Source organism: Schistocerca serialis, chromosome 3, assembly GCF_023864345.2.
Source record: "Schistocerca serialis cubense isolate TAMUIC-IGC-003099 chromosome 3, iqSchSeri2.2, whole genome shotgun sequence".
Classification (NCBI taxonomy): Eukaryota; Metazoa; Arthropoda; class Insecta; order Orthoptera; family Acrididae; genus Schistocerca; species Schistocerca serialis.
Window position 1 is genome coordinate 1,013,914,651 of NC_064640.1, and position 23,014 is coordinate 1,013,937,664.

At 39.5% G+C, this 23,014-nt stretch overlaps 1 protein-coding gene across 1 annotated transcript in view; it reads left to right on the top strand.

Annotated features, from left to right (window-relative positions):
* The window catches only part of LOC126471474 (N-fatty-acyl-amino acid synthase/hydrolase PM20D1-like), a 248,749-nt gene that overhangs the window by 208,295 nt on the left and 17,440 nt on the right, over positions 1-23,014 (top strand). The window contains exons 6-8 of the mRNA XM_050099670.1: positions 6,167-6,362; positions 15,450-15,590; positions 22,662-22,899. Coding sequence (XP_049955627.1) covers positions 6,167-6,362; positions 15,450-15,590; positions 22,662-22,899 — 575 coding nt within the window. The remainder of the gene's footprint in view (positions 1-6,166; positions 6,363-15,449; positions 15,591-22,661; positions 22,900-23,014) is intronic.

A 23,014-nucleotide genomic window follows, 5' to 3' on the forward strand; every position in this document is an offset into this window, starting at 1 on the left:
ATTGGAAAAGAGCACAAGTCATCCCCGTTTTCAAGAAGGGACATTGAACAGATGTGCAGAACTATAGACCTATATCTCTAACGTCAATCAGTTGTAGAATTTTGGTACACGTTTTATGTTTGAGTATAATGACTTTTCTGGAGGCTAGAAATCTACTCTGTAGGAATCAGCATGGGTTTCAAAAAAGACGATTGTGTGAAATCCAGCTCGCGCTATTCGTTCACGAGACTCAGAGGGCCATAAACATGGGTTCACGGGTAGATGCCGTGTTTCTTGACTTCTGCAAGGCATTCGATACAGTTCCCCACAGTCATTTAATGAACAAAGTAAGAGCCTATGGACTATTAGACCAACTGTGTGATTGGATTGAAGAGTTCCTAGATAACAGAATGCAGCATGTCATTCTCAATGGAGAGAAGTCTTCCAAAGTAAGAGTGATTTCAGGTGTGCCGCAGGGGAGTGTCGTAGGACCGTTGCTATTCACAATATACATAAATGACCTTGTGGATGACATCGGAAGTTGACTGAGGCTTTTTGCGGATGATGCTGTGGTATATCGAGAGGTTGTAACAATGGAAAATTGTACTGAAATGCGGGAGGATCTGCAGCGAATGGACGTATGGTGCAGGGAATGTTAATTGAATCTCAATGTAGACAAGTGTAATGTGCTGCGAATACATAGAATGAAAGATCCCTTATCATTTAGCTACAATATAGCAGGTCAGCAACTGAAAGCAGTTAATTCCATAAATTATCTGGGAGTACGCATTAGGAATGATTTAAAATGGAATGATCATATAAATTTGATCATCGGTAAAGCAGATGCCAGACTGAGATTCATTGGAAGAATCCTAAGGAAACGCAATCCGAAAACAAAGGAAGTAGGTTACAGTACGTTTGCTCGCCCACTGCTTGAATACTGCTCAGCAGTGTGGGATCTGTACCAGATAGGGTTGATAGGAGAGATAGAGAAGATACAACGGAGAGAAGCGCTTTGTCACAGGTTTGTTTAGTAATCGAGAAAGCGTTATGGAGATGATAGATAAACTCTGGTGGAAGACTCTGCAGGAGAGACGCTCAGTAGCTCGGTATGGGCTTTTGTTGAAATTTCGAGAACATACCTTCACTGAGGAGTCAAGCAGTATATTGCTCCCTCCTACGTATATCTCGTGAAGAGACCATGAGGATAAAATCAGAGAGATTAGAGCTGACACAGAGGCATACCGACAATCCTCCTTTCCACGAACAATACTAGACTGGAATAGAAGGGAGAACCGATAGAGGTACTCAAGGTACCCTCCACCACACACCGTCAGGTGGCTTGTGGAGTATGGATGTAGATGTAGATGTAGATGTAGATATCCTTGGGAACTACGTTCACCACTGTATGCACTGTGTTTTTCCTCAGCATGATGGAATCTACCAGCAGTGCAGTGTCACACAGTGCAGTGCAGTGTCACACAGCTTGTAGTGCATGTGCATGTTTCGTAGAGTACCAGGATGAGTTTACCATACTCCCCTGGCCACCAAAGTCCCCAGACTTAAACCCTGTTGAGAATCTGTGAAGCCACTTGATCAGGCTGTTTGTGCCATGGATTCTCAGCCGAGAAACCTAGTGCAGCTGGCGATGGCACTGAAGTCATTATGGCTCCACATCTTTGTCAGTACTTTATACAACCTCACTGACTTTCTTCCTGCATGTCTCACAGCAGTCCACACTGCAAAAGCTGTTTATTCAGGCTTTTGACAAGAAGTCACATTAATATGACTGGACAGTGTCTCTGTAAACCAGTTCATAAGAAAGGAGACGAAGTGCCTCAAGATAACTATCATCATGTATCACTTACACCTAAAATATCGAAAACAATAGAATACTGCATGCGTAAACAGATGAGTCAATATTTTGAATGTAATGAATAATGGTATACTAAGCTCCTCACAGCATGATTTAAGATCCATAATTTCTACAGACAAAGCAGTTGAAAGCATGGTAACACAAATATATAGCTGGTAAAAAAAAGGCATAGAGAGCGAGAGAGATTAGCTGTGCAACAATGTGGACCTCATGAAAGCATTTGATATTGCCTCCCACCATATTCTCACAGAAAACTCTACCACTAAGAAGTGAGAGGAATGCTCTGTCCAGTCTTACTTGGACAACATAAAACAGTTAGTTAAGGTAAATAATTAAAAGTAATAATGTGTTCAAGTCATGTAGAGTGTACCTCAGAGATCTGTTCATGATCTTTCCTTTTTGTTACTTATATAAATGATTTTCCACCATTGTGCTATGTGTTGTAGTGTTATATGCAGACACAACACTCATTACATGTGAAGCTTGAAAATGTGCAACACAGAATGGTGGTAGCAAAGCAATGTTGTTCTACTTGGCACTGCAGAAAAATTACATTAAAACTGCAGACATTTTATTCATTTGAATGCTCCCAGTCATAATAACAAAACACACAAGTTATTAGGATTTCACATTGACCAAAACCTCAGCTGGCATACCCACACAGGGAAATTATGTGTCAGAGTGGTACATGTGTTGTCTCTTCTGTACAAGCTGAGGAACAGTGTCAGTAAATAACTTCAATTATATGCATATTTTTCATTCTTCTACTCCCACCTGATTTATGGATTTATGGGATACTACTGTGGGGTAATTCTGCAGGGTCAAAATTAGTGTTTAAATGGCAAAAGAAAGCTGTAAAAGGGATTGCAAGTCTTAGCTCACACAAATCAATGCAACTAAATGCAATGACACTACTTAGCCTGTATGTCTATGATTGCCTTATCTGTGTTAAAAAAACCTAAGTATACTTTACCTAAGGAGGACCATAATTATCCATAACTATAGTACAAGAAATGGACATACAGCTTATGTGCTATATGCTACCTGGCAAAGACTGAGAAACAGCTACATATACCATGGTCTTGTCTATTTCAACAGATTATCTGAAAGTGCATACAAAGTGCCAGTAAATAAATTTTAAACAAGCCTTGCGAAATCGAAGAAGGGTGAAGGACTTTACCCTGTTCAAGAATTCCTCGAATGTGTGACAAATGACCCACATTTCATATGAGAATGAGAAGTCAATAAATAACAGAGTTTTTATAACCATTTATGTCTGGCTGTGTAACTATTTTATTTCTGTCTCATGTGCTTATTGTCATTTGTATGTTTAGTTATTGATTATCTTTGTCATTCATTACTATGTAGTGTTTTTATCTGGTAATTGCTCTATCATGTGATTATTTATTGTTATTGTCATTTACTTAATTACACAGTTTATCTACCATGTATGATTTTCTTGTACTTAATAACAGTTGTCTAAGTTTTTATTATTATTGGGGAAGGAAAGTTGCTACTCACCATATAGCGGAGATGCTGAGTCGCGATAGGCACAACAAAGAGATTCACATAATTATAGCTTTTGGGCATTAAGGCCTTTGTCAGAAATAGAAAGACGGACAGACAGACAGACAGACACACACACACACACACACACACACACACACACACACACACACAACTGAAACCACACTGCAAGCAGCAGCACCAGTGCATGATGGGAGTGGCGACTGGGTGGGGGTAAGGAGGAGGCTAGAATGGGAAGGGGCAAGGATAGTATGGTGGGGGTGGCAGACAGTGAAGTGCTGTAGTTTAGACAGAGGGCAGGAGAGAATGTGGGGAGGGAGGGAGGGGAGGGGGGGGGGTTAAGTAGCAGAAATGAAAAGAAATTAAAAGATTGGGTGTGGTGGTGAAATGACAGCTGTGTAGTGCTGGAATGGGAACAGGGAGGGGGCTGGATGGGTGAAGACAGTGACTAATGAAGGTTGAGGCCAGGAGTGTTATGGGAACATGGGATATATTGCAGGAAAAATTCCCACCTGCACAGTTCAGAAAAGCTGGTGTTTGTGGGAAGGATCCATATGGCACAGGCTGCGAAGCAGTCATTTTTTGTTGTGCTTATCGCGATTCAGCATCTCCGCTATATGGTGAGTAGCAACTTTCCTTCCCTAATATTGTTACATTCAAGCCTGGATTTTCCATTGTTTGATTTTTTATTATTATTGTTATTGTTACTTCATTTAACTTTGGCAATTCCAGTAGCAGGTAAAGATGTTCAAGGTGAATAAAGCATTTGAATTTGAATTTGAACAGACATAATTGTGTATTAACAAATTTGTTGTTATGTACAGATCTGAGGTTCCAGTGAGAGCTGTGGGTGACATCATGTGGATAGCAATTTTATAAATGATATATTGATTTGGATATTTCAGAAGAGTTACATCTGTTTTTACTATAGGGTGTTTTTTGACAGGAATGGGAGTTGGTATGGGATGGTGAGAGGAAATGCCTTTGATAACTCAGATTTATTTATATTTCTTCATAGTTTCAGAATACCTGCTGCAAATACTTTTAAGTCATTTATACAATGTTGCCAGCTATATAAATGAAACCAGCTCCTGATAGACATGGAATTACTTCTGCTATCATAAATTTATAAAAAACAAAGAATAACAATCAGAGTGGAATATTCTAAATGCTGCAGTCATACTATCTGCTAATACAGGCAAAAGAATATGCAGATGAAATAAACACTGCTGGCCATCCAAAATGCAACACCAAAAAGGTCCAGAGATATCACAATCAAATTGATTTGGGAGATAATATGTTGCCCGAAGATTGCATGATTGAGAATACAGCCCTGTGTGGAGTGAGAAAGATGATGAAATCTGTATTGAGTGTTGCCACCATTCCTGGCTATAACCACTGCTACATGCCTCAGCACTGAATCAAAGAGGCTCTGGATGCGTTGTTGGGGTATATCAGTCCATACCGCTTCCACATATCACCTAAGCTGATCTGGCATAGCAGTGGGTGGTATATCTTGGACCAGTTGTACTGCAATCATCGACCTGACATTTTTGATAGGTGAGAGATTGGGAGAACAGGGAGGCCAAGGCAACATTGCAGTCCAATGGGTGATGAAGAAGTCTTGAAAATTGCATGCTCCTGTGGTAGCACATTGTCTTGTTGCATTGTAGCTGTTAGCAAGCTCCGAAGGCATGGGAGGTCAACAGGCTCCAACACATCAGAGATGTAACACTGGCTGGTTAGTGTACTGGCAATACATACTACAGGGGTGCACAAGTGGAGACCAGTAGCACCTCAAACCATAATATCAGGTGCAGGACTAGTATTGTGATGCATAAGGCAACAGTTCTCTCACCATGGCATCTCCAGACTCTAATCTGACCATTATGGTGGTGCTGGCAGAATCAAGATTCATCAGTAAAAACAATGTCATTTCATTCAGTTTTCCATATCCGTCATTCATAGCACCATTGCCAGCCCATACACCTGTGGCATTGACTCACTGGTAAATGCAGCAATTGACACTTTGCAGACAGTCCACCGTGCTGCATACAATGCTGAATGGTACACGCGGACACTGCTTGTTGTGGAACAGACCAAATGTATTGTGATATAGTTCATGATGTGGCAGAGTGATCCATCACTGCCATGTGCACATTATGCATGTCATCACATGTAGTGGTGCAACAAGTTGGGTTTAATCAGTCCCAGCAATCTGTCATTCTCTCCTTCATCAAATCGTTACAGATCCACATCAGAGTTGCTTCATTCCATTTGACACAACCACTGATTTCTCTGAAGGTTAATCTGCAATCCCTATAGGCAACTATTCTCCCTCAGTCGAACTCCAAAACATGCTCTAAAGACAATCGCTGCCTTCTACAAGGCGTACTGAAGCTGTTTACACAAAAGAACTGCACGAATGAACAATTCCAGTATGTCCACATGACTATCTGTTCTCCCTTTAAATAGCACTTGCAGGCTGTGTTACTTGACTGACACCTCTGATGTGCACCTCTGCTGAAATGCTAATAGTGTGCATCTTTCATTGCTGCAAAAGCTTGCTGCAAATTTCACCTAATTTGGATGCTTCTTTCAGGGTGTTGTATTTTGGGTGGCCAGTAGTGTAGTAGTTCAGTAATTAGACAATTAAAAAATGTACTTATGCTAGAAAAAAATAATAAGATATTTGTCATGTGGCTGTGCTGATTACAGTATTTTTTTAATCTACTGTGTCATTCATGTGTATTCCTTACCTGCAAAATGTTTGTTTTTACCTAGCATTGGAGTCTCAGAAAAAGGCTCTGCCACTGTTGAACTCAGTGTAAGGGGAAGTCCAGGGCACTCCAGCTTTCCACCAGCAGAATCAGCTATTGGAATTCTAGCAGCAGCTGTTGCACGTCTAGAAAAAAACCCTCAGCCAGCTCTACTCGGCCAAGGCCCTGAAGCAGCCACATTTCAGTACCTAGCACCACATGTGAGTTTATGAGTAACTCTTAAGCTTTCTGGTAACAAGAATCAAACAGCTGAGTTCAATCCAAAATTATAAATGAAACCATGGAAAATCCAGGGTGGAATACTGACAGTATTATGAAAAGGAAAAATCACTGCTCACCATGTAATAGAGATGCACAACAAAAAGACTGATAAACAAGTAAGTTTCTGGCCAGAAGGCCTTTGTCTCATTTAGGCAACATACACACCCACATTCACACAGATGCAACTGACACACACAACACTGCCTCTCGCTGCTGAGGCCGGGCCAAAATTATAAATGAGTAGACCAAAGAAGATTGTTCAATAGGTATCATTACTATATTTTAATTACAATGTGCATTTAAGATAAGGTCAAAGAAGGACATGAGGAATTATCACCAGTACCCTATTTTTAGTCTTAGAATCCTGTCAAAAGTGCTGATGACAGTAGCTGTAATCCAAATTCAAAATTTTACTATAAGAAATGCTATTATCCTAAGTAACTAGCTTGTAGTCCAAGAAGGAAAAAATACTCTGGATGCAGTGAAAAAGTTTATTGAAAAGATAAGTAAACTGTTAGATCAGAGAAGTAATCTTGCAGATGTCTTCTGGAGTCTCATGTAAGCCTTTGACTCAGTAAAACATGTCTTGCTTATTTACAGATTAGATAAATATGGGTTTAAGAACAGTGTTCTGCAATGTCTTATGTCATAACTGCAGAGCAGGAAAAATGGTACACTATGTGATCAAAAGTATCCAGACACCCCCAAAAACAAACATTTTTCATATTAGGTGCATTGTGCTGCTACCTACCGCCATGTACTCCATATCAGTGACCTCAGTAGTCATTAGACATTGTGATAGAACAGAATGGGGCGCTCCGCAGAACTCGTGGACTTCGAACTTGGTCAGGTGATTGGGTGGCACTTGTGTCTTACGTCTGGACGCGAGATTTCCACACTCCTAAACATCCCTAAGTCCACTGTTTCTGATGTGATAGTGAAGTAGAAACATGAAGGGACACGTTCAGCACAAAAGTGTACAGGCTGACAGAGACCGCCGACAATTGAAGAGGGTCATAATGTGTAATAGGCAGACATCTATCCAGACCATCATATGGGAATTCCAAACTGCATGAGGATTGACTGCAAGTACTATGACAGTTAGGCAGGAGGTGAGAAAACTTGGATTTCATGGTCAAGCGGCTGTTCATAAGCCACATATCGTGCTGGTAAATGCCAAATGACACTTCGCTTGGTGTAAGGGGTGTAAACATTGTATGATTGAACAGTGGAAAAACATTGTGTGGAGAGACGAATTATGGTACACAATGTGGCGACCTGATGGTAGGGTGTGGTTATTGGTGAATGCCCGGTGAACGTCATCTGCCAGTGTGTGTAGTGCCAACAGCAAAATTCAGAGGCGTTGGTGTTATGGTGTGGTCGTGTTTTTCATGGAGGGGGCTTGCACCCTTGTTGTTTTGCATGGCAGTATCACAGCACAGGCCTACATTGATGTTTTAAGCACCTTCTTGCTTCCCATTGTTGAAGAGAAATTCGGTGATGGCAATTGCATCTTTCAGCATGATTGAGTGCCTGTTCATAATACACGGCCTGTGGCGGAGTGGCTACATGACAAAAACATCCCTGTAATGGACTGGCCTGCACAGAGTCCTGACCTGAATCCCATAGAATGCTTTTGGGATGTTTTGAAATGCCGACTTTGTACCAGGCCTCACTGACTGACATCAATACCTCTCCTCAGTGTAGCATTCTGTGAAGAATGGGCTGCCATTCCCCAAGAAACCTTCCAGCACCTGATTGAACATATGCCTGTGAGAGTGGAAGCTGTCATTAAGGCTAAGGATGGGCCAACACCATATTGAATTCCAGCATTACTGATGGAGGGCACCACAAACTTGTAATCCACTTCCAGCCAGGTGTCCAAATACTTTTGATCACATAGTTGAACTGTCATTTCAAGAAAAGTTAATTAACATTCTAAATGGAGCATAGTATCACAAGGTGTGTCTCAGAGTTCCATTCAAGGGCTAAAACTTTCTTATTCTACCTATAAGAGCCTATGTTTTCAGTTGTCTGAAAGCTTTGTTACCATCGCCAATTATAAAACTGTATTTGTCTGCAGTACAATCACGCACCTGACAGTGCCCATTCCAGCAATTATTATGATGTATATACCTTGAATTGTGTAAAGAACCTGTTAAATATCAGTTATTATTATTTTGATATTTTATTATTATTTACATATTTTATTCATACATTTTATTTTTCCATCTTTAGGAAAACTGCATAACTGTTTCTATGAGGACAGCTATTGTGAAGTTTACAAATTGAAGTGCAAAAATGCAGCAAAATCATGAGGCTCATTGTGGTTGTTGTTGACTTCAGTCCAAAGACTGATTTGATGCAGCCCTCCATGCTACTCTATCCTGTGCAAGCTTCTCTTGGTCTCCCTCTATGATCCCCTGATCCCCCCCCCCTCCCCCCCCCCCCACACACACACACACTTCCCCCCAGTACTAAATTGGTGATTTCTTGATGTCTCAGAATGTGTCCTACCAACTGAACACTTATTCTAGTCAAGTTGTGCCACAAATCTCTTTCCTCCCCCGTTCTATTCAGTACCTTCTCATTAGGCATGTGACCTACCTGTTGTGTCTAGACAAGACAGCCTAGACACAATGAGAGGAAGCCGAAAGGCACGCGCTAAGCTAAGGCAGGATGGCGTGAGGTCTGAAACAGGATACGTAATGAATGCTATAAAGAAAAGTACGTAGCTGCTGGAATACTTAACTTTAATCCATCCTTGTGGTACATCTGGAGATTGTGGCGATACAAGTGAGACTCTTTAGATACATGCAATGTTACTAATGGCGCCTTGCTAGGTCATAGCCATTGACTTAGCTGAAGGCTATTCTAACTATCTGCTCTGCAAATGAGCGAGGCTTCGTCAGTGTGCATCGCTAGCTACGTCGTCCGTACAACTGGGGCGAGTGCTAGTCCGTATCTCGAGACCTGCCTTGTGGTGGCGCTCGGTCTGCGATCACACAGTGGCGACACGCGGGCCCAACATGTACTAATGGACCGCGGCCGATTTAAAGCTACCACCTAGCAAGTGTGGTGTCTGGCGGTGACACCACACTACCCACCTAATCTTCAATATTTTCTGTAGCACCTCATTTCAAAAGCTTCTATTCTCTTCTTGTCTAAACTGTTTATCATCCATTCTTCACTTCCATACATGGCTACACACCAGACAAGTACTTTCAGAAAAGACTTCCTAACACTTAAATCTATACTTGATGTTAATAAATCTCCTGTTCTTCAGAAATGCTTTTCTTGTCTTTGCCAGTCTACATTTTATATCCTCTCTACTTTGACTGTGATCAGTTATTTTGCTGCCCAGGTAGCAAAACTTATTTACTACTTTAAGTGACTCATTTCCTAATCTAATTCCTTCCATATCAAGTGATTTAATTAGACTACATTTCATTATCCTCATTTTGCCATTGTTGATGTTCATCTTATATCCTCCTTTCAAGATATTGTCCATTCTGTTAAACTGCTCTGCCAAGTCCTTTACTGTCTCTGACAGAATTACAATGTCATCGGCAAACCGCAAGTTTTTATTTCTTCTCCCTGCATTTTAATTCCTACTCCAAATTTTTCATTTGTTTCCTTTACTGCTTGCTCAATATATAGATTTAATGACATCAACAACACTGTCTCACTCCCTTCTCCACCGCTGCTTCCCTTCCATGCCCCTCTACTCTTATAACTGCCATCTGGTTTCTGTACAAATTGTAAATAGCCTTTCACTCCCTGTATTTTACCCCTGCCACCTTCAGAAGCTGAAAGAGAGTATTCCAGTCAACTCTGTAAAAACTTTTCTCTAAGTTTAAAAATGCTGTAAATTGTAGGTTTGTCTTTCCTTAACCTGTCTTCTATGAGAAGTAATAGGGTCAGTATTGTCTTGCGTGTTTCTACATTTCTCAGGAATCCAAACTGATCTTCCCCAAGGTCAGCTTCTGCCAGTTTTTCCATTCTTCTGTGAATGATTTGTGTTAGTATTTTGCAGCCATGACTTATTAAACTGACGGTTCAATAATTTTCACACCTGTCAGCACCTGCTTTCTTTGGAATTGGGATTATCATATTCTTCTTGAAGTCTGAGGGTATTTTGCCTGTCTAGTGCATCTTGCTCACTAGATGGAAGAATTTTGTCATGGTTGGCTCTCCTAAGGCTATCAATAACTCTAACAGAATGTTGTCTACTCCCGGGCCCTTGCTTTGACTTAATTCTTTCAGTTCTTTGTCAAATTATTCATGCAGTATCCTATCTCCCTGCTTATCTTCCTTTACATCCTCTACCATTTCCATAACATTGCCCGCAAGTACATCTCCCTTGTATAGCCTCTCTATATACTCCTTCCGTCTTTCTGCTTTCCCTTCTTTGCTTAGGACTGGTTTTCCATCTGAGCTCTTGATATTCGTACAGGTGGTTCTCTTTTCTCCAAAGGTCTCTTTAATTTTCCTGTAGGCAATGTCCATCTTATCCCTAGTGATATATGCTTCTCCATCCTTACATTTGTCCTCTAGCCATTCTTGCTTAGCCACTTTGCACTTCCTGGTGATCTCATTTCTTAGACATTTTGCATTCCCTTTCACCTGCTTCATTTGTTTCATTTCTGAATTTTCTCCTTTCCTTGATTAACTTCAATATCTCTTGTGTTGACCAAGGATTTCTACTAGCTTTCATCTTTTTGTCTACTTGATCTTCTGCTGCCTTCACTACTTCATCTCTCAAAGCTACCCATTCTCCTTCTATTGTATTCCTTTCCCCTGTTCTTGTCAATAATTCCCTAATGCTCCCCCTGAAACCCCTTACAACCTCTGATCCTTTCAGTTTATCCAGGTCTCATCTCCTGAAATTCCTGCCTTTTTGCAGTTTCTTCAGTTTTAATCTGCAGTTCATAACCAATAAATTGTGGTCAAAGTCCACAACTGCCCCTGCAAATGTCTTACAATTTAAAAATCCGCTTCCTAAGTCTCTGTCTAACCATTATATAATCAATCTGAAACCTTCCAGTGTTTACAAATCTCTTCCATGTATACAACCTTCTCTCATGATTCTTAAACCAAGTATTAGCTATGATTAAATTATGCTCTGTGCAAAATTCTACCAGGCGGCTTCCTCTTTAATTCCTTTCCCCCAGTTCACATTCCCCTACTACTTTTCCTTCTCTTACTTTTCCTACTATCAAATTCCAGTCCCCCATGACTATTAAATTTTCAGTTCCCTTAATCATCTGAATAATTTCTTTTACCTCATCATACATTTCCTCACTCTTCTCCTCATCTGTGGAGCTAGTTGGCATATAAACTTGTACTGCTGTTGTGGGTGTGGGCTTCATGTCTATCTTGGCTACAATAATGCATTCACTATGGTGTTCATAATAGCTTATCCACATTCCTGTTTATTTACCAATTATTAAACCTACTCCTGCATTACCCCTATTTGATTTTGTATTTATAACCGTGTATTCACCTGATCAGAAGTCCTGTTGCTCCTGCCGCCAAACTTCACTAATTCCCACTATATCTAACTTTAAACCATCCATTTCCTTTACCTGCATGATTAATGGATCTGAAATTCCACGCTCTGATCCATAGAAAGCCTGTTTCGTTTCTCCTGATAACTACATCCTCCACGTAGTCCCCACTCAGAGATCTAAATGGGAGACTATTTTACCTGCAGAATATTTTACCCAAGAGGATGCAATCATCATTTAACCATACAATAAAGATGCATGGCCTTGAGAAGAATTACAGCTGTAATTTCCCCTTGCTTTCAGCTGTTCACGTTACCAGCATAGCAAGGCTGTTTTTGTTGATGTTGCAAGACCAGATCAGTCAGTCATCCAGACTGTTGATGCTGCAACTACTGAAAAGGCTGCTGCCTCTCTTCAGGAACCACATGTTTGTCTGGCCTCTCAACAAATACCCCTTCCACTGTGGATGCATGTGTGGTACGACTATCTGTTTCACTGAGGCACGCAAGCCTCTCCACCAACGACATGGTCCATAGTTCATGATGAAGTAGAGGTCAAGTAGTAGCTGAAAAATAACAAAAAGTGAAAAACACACACACACACACACACACACACACACACACACACACACACACACACACACACACACACACACACACATAGAGAGAGAGAGAGAGAGAGAGAGAGAGAGAGAGAGAGTTCAAACTCTGTTAATATCAGGGGAAATACAGTGGACTTAAGACATGTAAACGAGAGGAAAAAAATGCTAATGAGTACTGAAGATGTTTTGTGAATAGAAGCAAAAGATGTCTGATGAAAGTCACTCTTAAACTGCAGTAAGCTAAAGAAGGGAAAAACAACAATAATGGATAAAATCATTCAGTGTTCCTGAGAAGTAATGATTTGTTCTGTGATACATGAGTCAGTAGATACAATAAGGCAGTTTACAACAACTTAATCATCTTGTTTAGAATGGAGTTGAACAGATGTAACTGTACATTATATAGATGTAGAGGAATGTAGGGTGTGATGGAAAATGACAGGAACCGTACAAATAAGTTGGAATTAATGTGGAATATAAGTAATGTAACTGAGACACATACAAAGCATAAAAAACTAAAATTATTCTTAATTTACATCCATTAGGACACATCTTTTACACTACTCTATAAAGATAGCTTCATTATTTAAAAATAACTTGTTTACAGAAGGATGCTGTATAGTTTTCTTCTCAGAAAACTTAGTTCAAACTGTGGAAGTTTTTCATAGCTTTTGTAGTATAATTTTAGCCTTAAATTTTCTTTGTTTCTAGCATCACATATATGCTAAAAATTGTTTCTTAGCAATAATTCTGAATTATTACAGATAAAGATAAGCAGATCATGATGGGGGTGCAATATAAAACACAGCCTACACAATGGCAATTGTTTGGAATGGTGCCTCAGTGCCTTGTCTTTTTGTGCCATTTGCCTATCAGTTCTGACTGCCAGTGGGAGTCTGCAGGTTGTCCTGGTTGTGAATACTTGGGCTGAGTCTTGTAGAGTTGCTGATGAATGCAGTGACTGTTCAAAAACCCTAATGATAGGCAGACATGTTTCTAATGAAGGATCTCTTGATTTCAACAAGTCCATCCAGAGTGCATCCTGCAGAACATGCACTAATATAATGTTTCTGACTAATGAATTGCATATGACTGTGTGCCGTCCTGATTACTGCACCTACAGTCCCTGGGTAGCCCTTGTAACTGTGCAATCCATTCTTTGTATGATTGTCCACTGGGCTTGTGATAGCTGAAGAATTTATGTCTAGGAGCAACTATATGAACTTGAGTCCACAGCTCGTGGACTAGTGGCTAGAGTTGCTACCTCTTGATCATGGGGTCCAAGGTTCGAGTCCCAGCTGGGTTAGGGATATTCCCCACCCGGGGACTGGGTGTTTGCTTTGTCCTCATCATCTCATCATCATTTGAGCAGAGGTGAGATTGGAACTGGAAAGATTGGGAACTTGTATGAGTGCTGATGACCTTGATGCTTAGTGCCCAACAAACCATCATCATTATCATCTATATGAACTTGAGAGTCAAAAGATTCAAGCAAACTGGATTTGACCCTATTGTATAAGAGCACATGGGGCTCTGTCTTGGATTTAAGGTGTTGTACTAGATGATATATCTCTGGTCCTGTATAAGCCAACAGAAAAGTGCATCACTGCTCATTACCAGAGATGCAGATACTGTGGACCAGGAAGTGCTGCTCCATACTTGCAATATAGTTGGTCCATGGTTCAACCTTGTGGATGAATGGCCGGAACAATGAGGCTGTCTCATGAAATGCCATGACCATGGTGTTGATTCTGGAGAGATTATTGGAGACCTCAAGTGCGGGGACTGAAACTGTGGTTACTCCATCTGCTATGGCCTGCGAGTGTGTTGCATAGGAGAACAGCAGGAAATCTACTTTTCCATGAAAACTGGTTGCTTGGCAAGTCAACAATCATTGATGCAGGGATGTAGATGTGTTGTCGACCTTGGAGGTGTAATGTCATAACATGTCATGCAGAAATTATTAACGGGATTTATCTTGTTCTGTAGCCCTATAAATAGTTCATTAGATGAGTCAGGTGCAACTTTTCTTTTGGAACAGCCTTTGAAGATTATTAGGTTGGCCTCTATAAAGCAACAAATCTAAGAATCTATCAACAAGCTATCATCTAAAATAAAACTGATCCACTGGCTAAAATGAATGAATTTACACAAAAGTGTGATGCAAATTCAGATGTATTCTGTGCAACTTGCAGGAGTTGGCACATAATACATTGAATGAAGAGGTAATGCCATTTGCATCTGTACTGGTAGATTACTGAATTATGAATATCAACCTGATGGAAAGTATATTTTCACCTTCCACCATTTACCCATCACAGTGCCAGTGTGGTGGTGTTACAATGAAATGGCAGTAGTAATAGTAGTAGTAGTCATCTTTTGGTATGGCCAACCATACCATGTGCAGTCAAACTTTCAGTATCACAGTGGAACAATGAGACTCAACATTTCCTCTGTATTGTCATTAGTGCTGAATATAATTTAGGTCAGTTCCTCTGTATTGTCATTAGTGCTGAATATAATTTAGGTCAGTTTAATTTTGGTGTCACTCACTGTCATCAGAGTTTGTGTTGTGTTCCTTTCTAATTCATGCATAACACTTACTCAATAGCCAAATATATTATATTCCTGGGGCTGTTTTTAAAGGTATTCCTTATCAAAAGTGTGATTATGTAGCCATCCATATCAGCCTGGTAAGCAGACTGCAATACCATTTTATTTTTACAGTACGGTAACCATTTTTAACATTCCATTTCAAACTATAAATGTCCAATATATTGTCTTTAATGGGTAGACAGATACTATGAAATATTTGGAAATATGTTTTTAAAAATATGACAGTGTACTGTGTAATGGATAGTGCATGTAGATTCCTGTGGCTGTCCCTTTTAATGTCACACTTCTTTGCCTTCCAGGTTTCGTTTGGTTATAAAATTCTGTATAGTAATTTATGGCTCTTTTCGGGACTAATGGCTCGAGAATTAGCACTTAAACCTATTGCAAATGCAATTGTTCGCACAACAACAGCCATCACTGTATTTCATGGTGGAATAAAGGTAAAAACTAAATATTTTTCATAGAATATTGAATTTTAATGTGTTTTATTTGCATTTATAAACAGATTCCTTTAAAATTCTATATTTACATATCTATCATTTTTTGCATATATCTGTAAATTGTGCTGCTTAAGCTCCCATACTAACTTTAAACAGAAATAAATAAATTTGTAAAACGTTGTGACAGATTGAGAATAATTCCCAACTAATTATTAATTCAGTGTAGTTTTCATTGTGTATCATGTGTGAAGTTATAGTTAACATGTTTCTGTTTGATTTTAACATCTTACAAGACAGCAGTCTTACTGATCATTACATTAAGTTCCATCGTTACACTCCATATCTTCAAATTGTGCAAAACTCCTGACTGGAAAAAGCATTAACACTTCCATTAATTGTACACATAAGAACAGATAACTGCCCAATTTTGCCCATGTACAAGACTCTGAATTAGTAGGAGAAACGCAATTAAAGCAATGTCTATTAATTTTCCCAGTGGGCAAATGAGGAACACTTTGATGAATGCTTTCTTGATGAGAATATAAGGAACTCTGTGATGACTGTTATTTTCATTTACTTAGTGTAGATGAATTCCATGCAAACGGAAGTTATATATAGTTTAAAATTCGATATGTGATTAGACCAATACCACGTGGAGATAACCTGCCATTTCCTTGCCTCCAGCTGTATTGGAGAGTGTAACATCAGAGAGTGAAATTATAAGTGAAACTACTGATGCTGATACCAATGTCTACTGACCTGGAGACATGAGTCCATCCCTCAACTGTTTTCACAGCATGCACTCAGATATCTGGTAAGAGACTTAAATTTACTGAAGGAACATGTGCAGCACTTCGTATATCTAATGTTGAACAAAGAAAGGAAAAAAATGGTTTAAAAGTGAAATCTTGTGTCAATGTATGGACACAAAGGAACACCGAAAAATAATCTAGCTTTGCCTGAAGGGGCCATATTTTCTTTAAAAAAATGAATGAGTTGTTAGTTTATTTTGAAAAGTACAGGCTACACAGTACACAAAAATATGTGGATTTGCGACTGGGATTTATGGATGAAATAAGCTTCAATGTGCCAGTGTAAATCCCAGATGAATCTATGAAACAGGCAGAAGCTAATGATAAAAAGTTATACGAAAATAGGTGTTTTTGATGTGCAGTGGCATGAAGATGATAATGTTTACCATTTGCTACTAACCTGTACAAACAGCAAACTAAACCAAGCAATAGTGCACTAGCTAAGTACTGCAAAAATCTCCTGGAAGATTTTCTGAATAGTGATGCAATTAATTGTCTGAAAATATCTTACAAAAAATTATTACTGTACATACTGCACTGATCTGTCAACTTAAGGAAAGTAGTTACCTTCTAGAACTAAGTAATATTAGCCATTAATGAGAATTTGATAATGTGTGTAACCCCAAAATTTTTCTTATGGACACATGCTCATGTAATCTCTTCAGATGAAACAAAGCATGCTAAAGTCTGGGATTATGAGAAGAAGAGCACTGCAACGGAATACCTTTTAAAATGCACCAAACTGACTTATGTGTGTGTGTGTGTTTAACAATTGGACAGACAGTATGGCAATAACTGTAGTTCTCAGGTAAAGCAAACCCCAAAACAAAGAAAATCCTTTCAGTTCTCACTTATAGAGCACTTTATACATATCAGTTTGTATTCTCAGCATACTGAAAAAAATAGATAAGCAGTTACTGAGAGATTTCTCATTGATCTTTGTTTGCATGACAGTGAATTCTGTACCTAATGTAAGTGAAGAAACATTAAATTGCCAATGACACAAGACAAGAGAGCCATAGAATGGTATAATATTCTAACAAAATAGGTTTGTTACCATTGATTATTTCTATTCTGAAATGATAGGTAGCACAAAAATGTAGATAGTACCTGTCTTTAATTACAAACAAAAGTATTTTGTGCAGATTATGGACTATGATAGCTTACAATAGTTAATAGATGGTAAAAAATGTAGATTATAGCAGAAACTAGGTAACATACTTGACTTATATTTGGGTGGAATGGAAGGACATTTTAAGAAAAAAGTGAATTTGTTTGTGGTCAATTGATGTAGTAATGATAATAATGTATCAATGGATAATAATAAAAAGACCCGTTATTGCTGAATCTATAAGCTTCTTTCCCTTTCTCCTGTTTAAACCAATAATTAGTGATGTTATACTTTCTTTCTCATCTGACCTTTTCATTTGTGTACAACACATTTTGTTCACTCATTCCTAACTTAGTGATTACCACTCATACCTTTCAGTTACACATTTGAAAATCAGTTCTAAATGCTTTATAGGCTGAGTTATTGTTCCCTCAAATCATTCTGAACGCCTTCAAAGTTTTTACTATTTCCTGTTATTTTTATCTTAACTTGTTCATAAATAAATTAGGTTCAAATTATTTGTTTGTTTCAGAATGGGCCCCTATATTTTTCAGTGCCATGAATGATTTAAAATATCTGAAGTTTTGTGTGGTCAAAACATCAGATGTTTATAACTATTAACATTTTTAAACTAATAAAGCATTAATTGAAACTGATATTTCATAGAAGTTGATTTTCTTTGCCAACTCTTTAAACCGTGTGTCATTAAAACCATTTTCCTTAAATTTCAGATTATCAAATATTTATGTTAATAAATAAATGAGGAAAGGCCACAGCTTAGCTAAACCAGACTGGTGTGTGATGCATGGAAACACATACCAGCACAAAGATGTTGCTAACCTTTGAGCAACCTCTCTTTCTCTAGTGTATATGAACAATGTTCAAACAACTAGCCATTGCCATAGCAAAATTCCAATACCACAGACTCTTCCTGAAATCCTGTCTGACATTTGAAGTGTTGTTCAAGAGACGTATACAGAGACGTGCCCTTTCCCAATAAAACCATGCCAATCGCCATTATTTAGGTTTATTTCTAGGTTACCAGGTTCGACGATACACTACATCATCTTCAGGCCTGCTTCAATCGAGTAACCTTCGTGTTACAAAATAAAGCAGCACAGAAGGTTACTCAATTGAAGCAGGCATGAAGATGACATAGTGTATCTTCGAAACTGGTAGACTAGAAATAAACCCAAATAACGGCGATTGATATTGTTTTATTGGATATTGACCAGCCATAGTCCAATACTCCAGCCAGAAGATGGAGTTACATTTACATACCCTTTTTTCTGATCGCATCAATTCTTAACTGTCACCACCATGGTCCAACATAATCACATCATCCAAGCTCAGGCTGCAACTAACCAGTTCTGCTTCTTTCACTGGGTCCTTTTTCCTTAAGACAGTAATTTACTGTAACAAGTCTCTGAGATAAAAATGGCTAGAAGCTGTCTCAGCTATTTATGTGTTATTCCTGCCAGTGAGTACATCTGCTCAACAAAGTACCGGTGACTTCTCGCCACCTCCTGCACCCCAACAAATCTTTAGACACTTCAGATACTGCCTTGCTGATCTCCTCCAGTTAAAATGCTTCCTGTAACTTCCTTCATCTCCCAATAGCCACACTGATTCTGAGCAGCTAACTAAGGTTTAGCCATGCTGGACAAGAAAAGGACATGTTTTCCTTTACTTATTCCCTTCAGTGGAATCATTTCTTCATCACTCGCTATACTGACCACAGTCAGCAAAATTTACACACAGAACCTTGTTTCAGACAGTCCCAACTACCTTCAAATCATATTCTGCCACTTCTATCCAGACATCCCCTTATAACTTTACTGAAGTTACTTGCTGGCAATCTGGCTTCACCTTCATTCCCAATATGTCCAAACCTTCGAGCACCGTTGTTTACAAACATTAACACTATGATTCCATTGCAGATGTCCAGTGTGACCTCCAGCAGCTTCTCAAACATTAGTTCCATCTGAAAACCTGACACATTAATACACACTATCAGCCCCTGGGACACCAACATTTAACCAGAAACTTCCTGGTAGATTAAAACTGTATACCAGACCTACACTCGAACTAAGGACCTTTGCCTTCCATGGGCAAGTGCTCTACCAACAGAGCTACCCAAGCCTGACTCGTGACTTATCCTCACAGCATTACTTCTGCCAGTACCTCATCTCCTGCCTCCCAGACTTCACAGACACTCTCCTGTGATACTCGTAAGGCCAGCACTCCGGCAAGGAAGGATACTGCAGAGACACGGCTTGGCCACAGCCTAGGGGCATGTTTCCAGAATTAAATTTGGCTCAAATGGTTCAAATGGCTCTGAGCACTATGGGACTTAACATCTGAGATCATCAGTCCCCTTGACTTAGAACTACTTAAACCTAACTAACCTAAGGACATCACACACATCCATGCCCAAGGCAGGATTCGTACCTGCAACCATAGCAGCAGCACGGTTCCGGACTGAAGTACCTAGAACCGCTCAGCCACAATGGCCGGCAATGAAATTTGGAAAGCAGGAGATGAGGTACTGGTGGAAGTAAAGCAGTGACGATGGGTCACGAGTCGTGCATGGGTAGCTCTGTCGTTAGAGCAATTGCCCGCAAAAGGCAAAGGTCCCGAGTTCAAGTCTTGGTCTGGCACACAGTTTTAATCTTCCAGGAAGTTCCATATCAGTGCACACTCTGCTACACAGAGAAGATTTCATTCTTGAACATCCCCCAGGCTGTGGCTAAGACATTTATCAGCAACATTCTTTATTCCAGGAGTACTAGTCTTGCAAGTTTCCCAGGAGAACCTTTGTAAAGTCTGGAATGTACGAGCTGAGGTCCTGGTGGATGTAAAGCTGCGGGTATGGGCCATGAATCGTGTTTGGGTAGCTATTTGGTAGAGGACTTACTCATGAAAGGCAAAGGATCTGAGTTCAAGTCTCGGTCCAGAACACAGTTTTAATCTGCCAGAAAGTTTCATAATATCACACACTCCACTGTAGAGTGCAAATTTCATTCTGGGAGCCATTCACTTGCTCCCTAAGCTCAATACTTACCAGTATAGCACAATGGTGGAGAATGGAATTGTATACAAGAGGATATCAATTCAAATACCCATCCTGCCCTCCACTTTTAAGTTTTTGTGATGTCCTTAAATCATTTAAGCTAAATTCTGATCTGATTTCTTTGAAAGGACATGGCCAATTTCCTTTCCTGTACTTCCCCAAATCTGAGCATGTGCTTCTTCTGTAATGACCTGATCACCAATGAGATGTTAAACCCTAATCTCCTTCCTAACAAACTCCACAAACCCAACTCCAGTAATCACTCTGCTCATTGCCTCATCTTGGCTGGCAAAAACAATGCTCTCACCAATATTCTTCTGACTTCATTTACCAGCACTCGCAACAAATTTTCCTCAGTCTCCCTTCCCAACAGTTGCTGGCCTTATACCATCATGTACCTTATGCTAAATCCCTGTATATTAACTCCCCCTTCCCCTCACCCCCCCCCCCCCCTCCCCTGCCCACATAGGATCTTGCTGCTGTGGAATACTACCTTTACCAGCATCAACTAATATCGCCTAGTTCATAATGTTTTGGCTAACCACATTCTGACTCATAATTATACGTTATTTGAAGGCAATATCTTCAAACAAAACCATGGAACTGACAAGGATACCTTCATGGCACTGTCTCATGCTCATTTGTTTATGTGCTACCTAGAAGTATCACTTCTATCCACACAACACCTAAAACCACTTGTCTAATTTGGATTTGTAGATGACATCATTATGATCTGGACCAGTGCCAAAGAAAGTCCCTGATTTTTTCTCTAGAACCTTGAGTCTGCTCTAAAATCTACATCATCTAGCCCTTTTGAGCTCAACAAGCTACCTATGTAGATGTTGACCTCTACTTCTCAGGCTCATCCATGTCAGGCACATCCACCAACTCCACCTCCTCTGTGCCAGCTGTTATTTGTTCCACATTAAGAAATCCCTACCCTACAGCCTTGGCAACCATTGGCAGCCATGGTTGGAATTTCTCTAATGAGAAGCAAGGTTTAGCACATAACCTTACCAGAGACTTTACAGGCATAGAGTATCCTGCCCAGCTAATTCAGAACTGATAGCCCTTGCAATTTCTTCTTATGATACAAACAAACTCATATCCAATGTCAAACACAACTCTTCTCATCATCCAGTACCATACACACACTGAAAACTCAACAAAATCCTTTGCCAGGGATTTGAAGCCCTATGATGAAGTGTGACCTATCCACCACTCAATGTATTAGTAGTATTACCCAACCTTTGTAATATCCTATGACATCACTATGCTAACTCTACTCCAGGTTTTGCACAGTGCATAGGTCATGTGTCCAATTCCCCCAACTACCACCTCCTACCATAGTCAAAGCACCGCCGTTTCCTATTCTCAAAAAGGTAGGGTAAGTGTGAAAATAGCAAAATTATATTTCAGTTGTTCTCCATTCACTGTGTAGCATGCTATATGGGAATAATAACTTACTAGCTGTCTATCCACACAAATGGCCATTATCAACTCCCCTCACCCTCATTGTCTCATGTATCGCAGTCTTTTCCAGTAACCACGCACCTTTCCATTCTCCATACTCCTGTCAGCCTGAGCAACCGCTCCGAAAGTCATGTGGTTGTTTGTGTCAGACTGTAAACATAAAGTGGTAGTTTAAAAGTTAGTCAAATCTCTGTGTTGTCACATACTTCTATGTGCTATGCATCTATCAGCTATATTGTTCCACACTGTTGTTTATTGCTTCCATCCTAGAATTTCTGTCATTGAAGACACATTAATTTTAAAATGCCTTATCATGCAAAATGTGATATTCCCTTCACGATGAAATTAGACTATTGCCATTGTATAGTGTTGCTATGTCACTGAATTTCAGCCTTCTCACATATGATATGCCTTGTTTTTCATAAGTATGTTATTGATAAATGAGTTCCATGAATTGTCATACTTGTGCTGGAATAGTTACATTGAACATTTCTACAGTATAGTGAATGTGAATGGCTGATATTTATTGTGCTTGTATATCACTCCATGAGAGGAGTTTTTTGTGTTGAATATCATAGTAATGGAAACTGTTTTATATGAAGGAAAATGTTGTTCCACCATCAGCAACAGCTGTCATCAATCATCGAGTACATCCAGCTCAAAGAGTGGCTGATGTAATTTCTTATGACCGTGAGATAATTGATGATCCTCGTGTACACATTCGAGTCAAAACTTCAAGAGAAGCTCATCCTGTCTCTCCATTTGACCGTGATTGCATTCCCTTTCAGATGGTAGCTACAAGTATAAAACAAGTTTTTCATGATTCCATTGTTGTACCAGGTAGGTAGTGACATGAATACCTTCTGCTTTTTGTGTTACATTAGTATACAAAATTATCACTGCTGTTTCAGTTATTTTACAATGATTTCCATTTTCTATTAAGGCTTAATTTTTT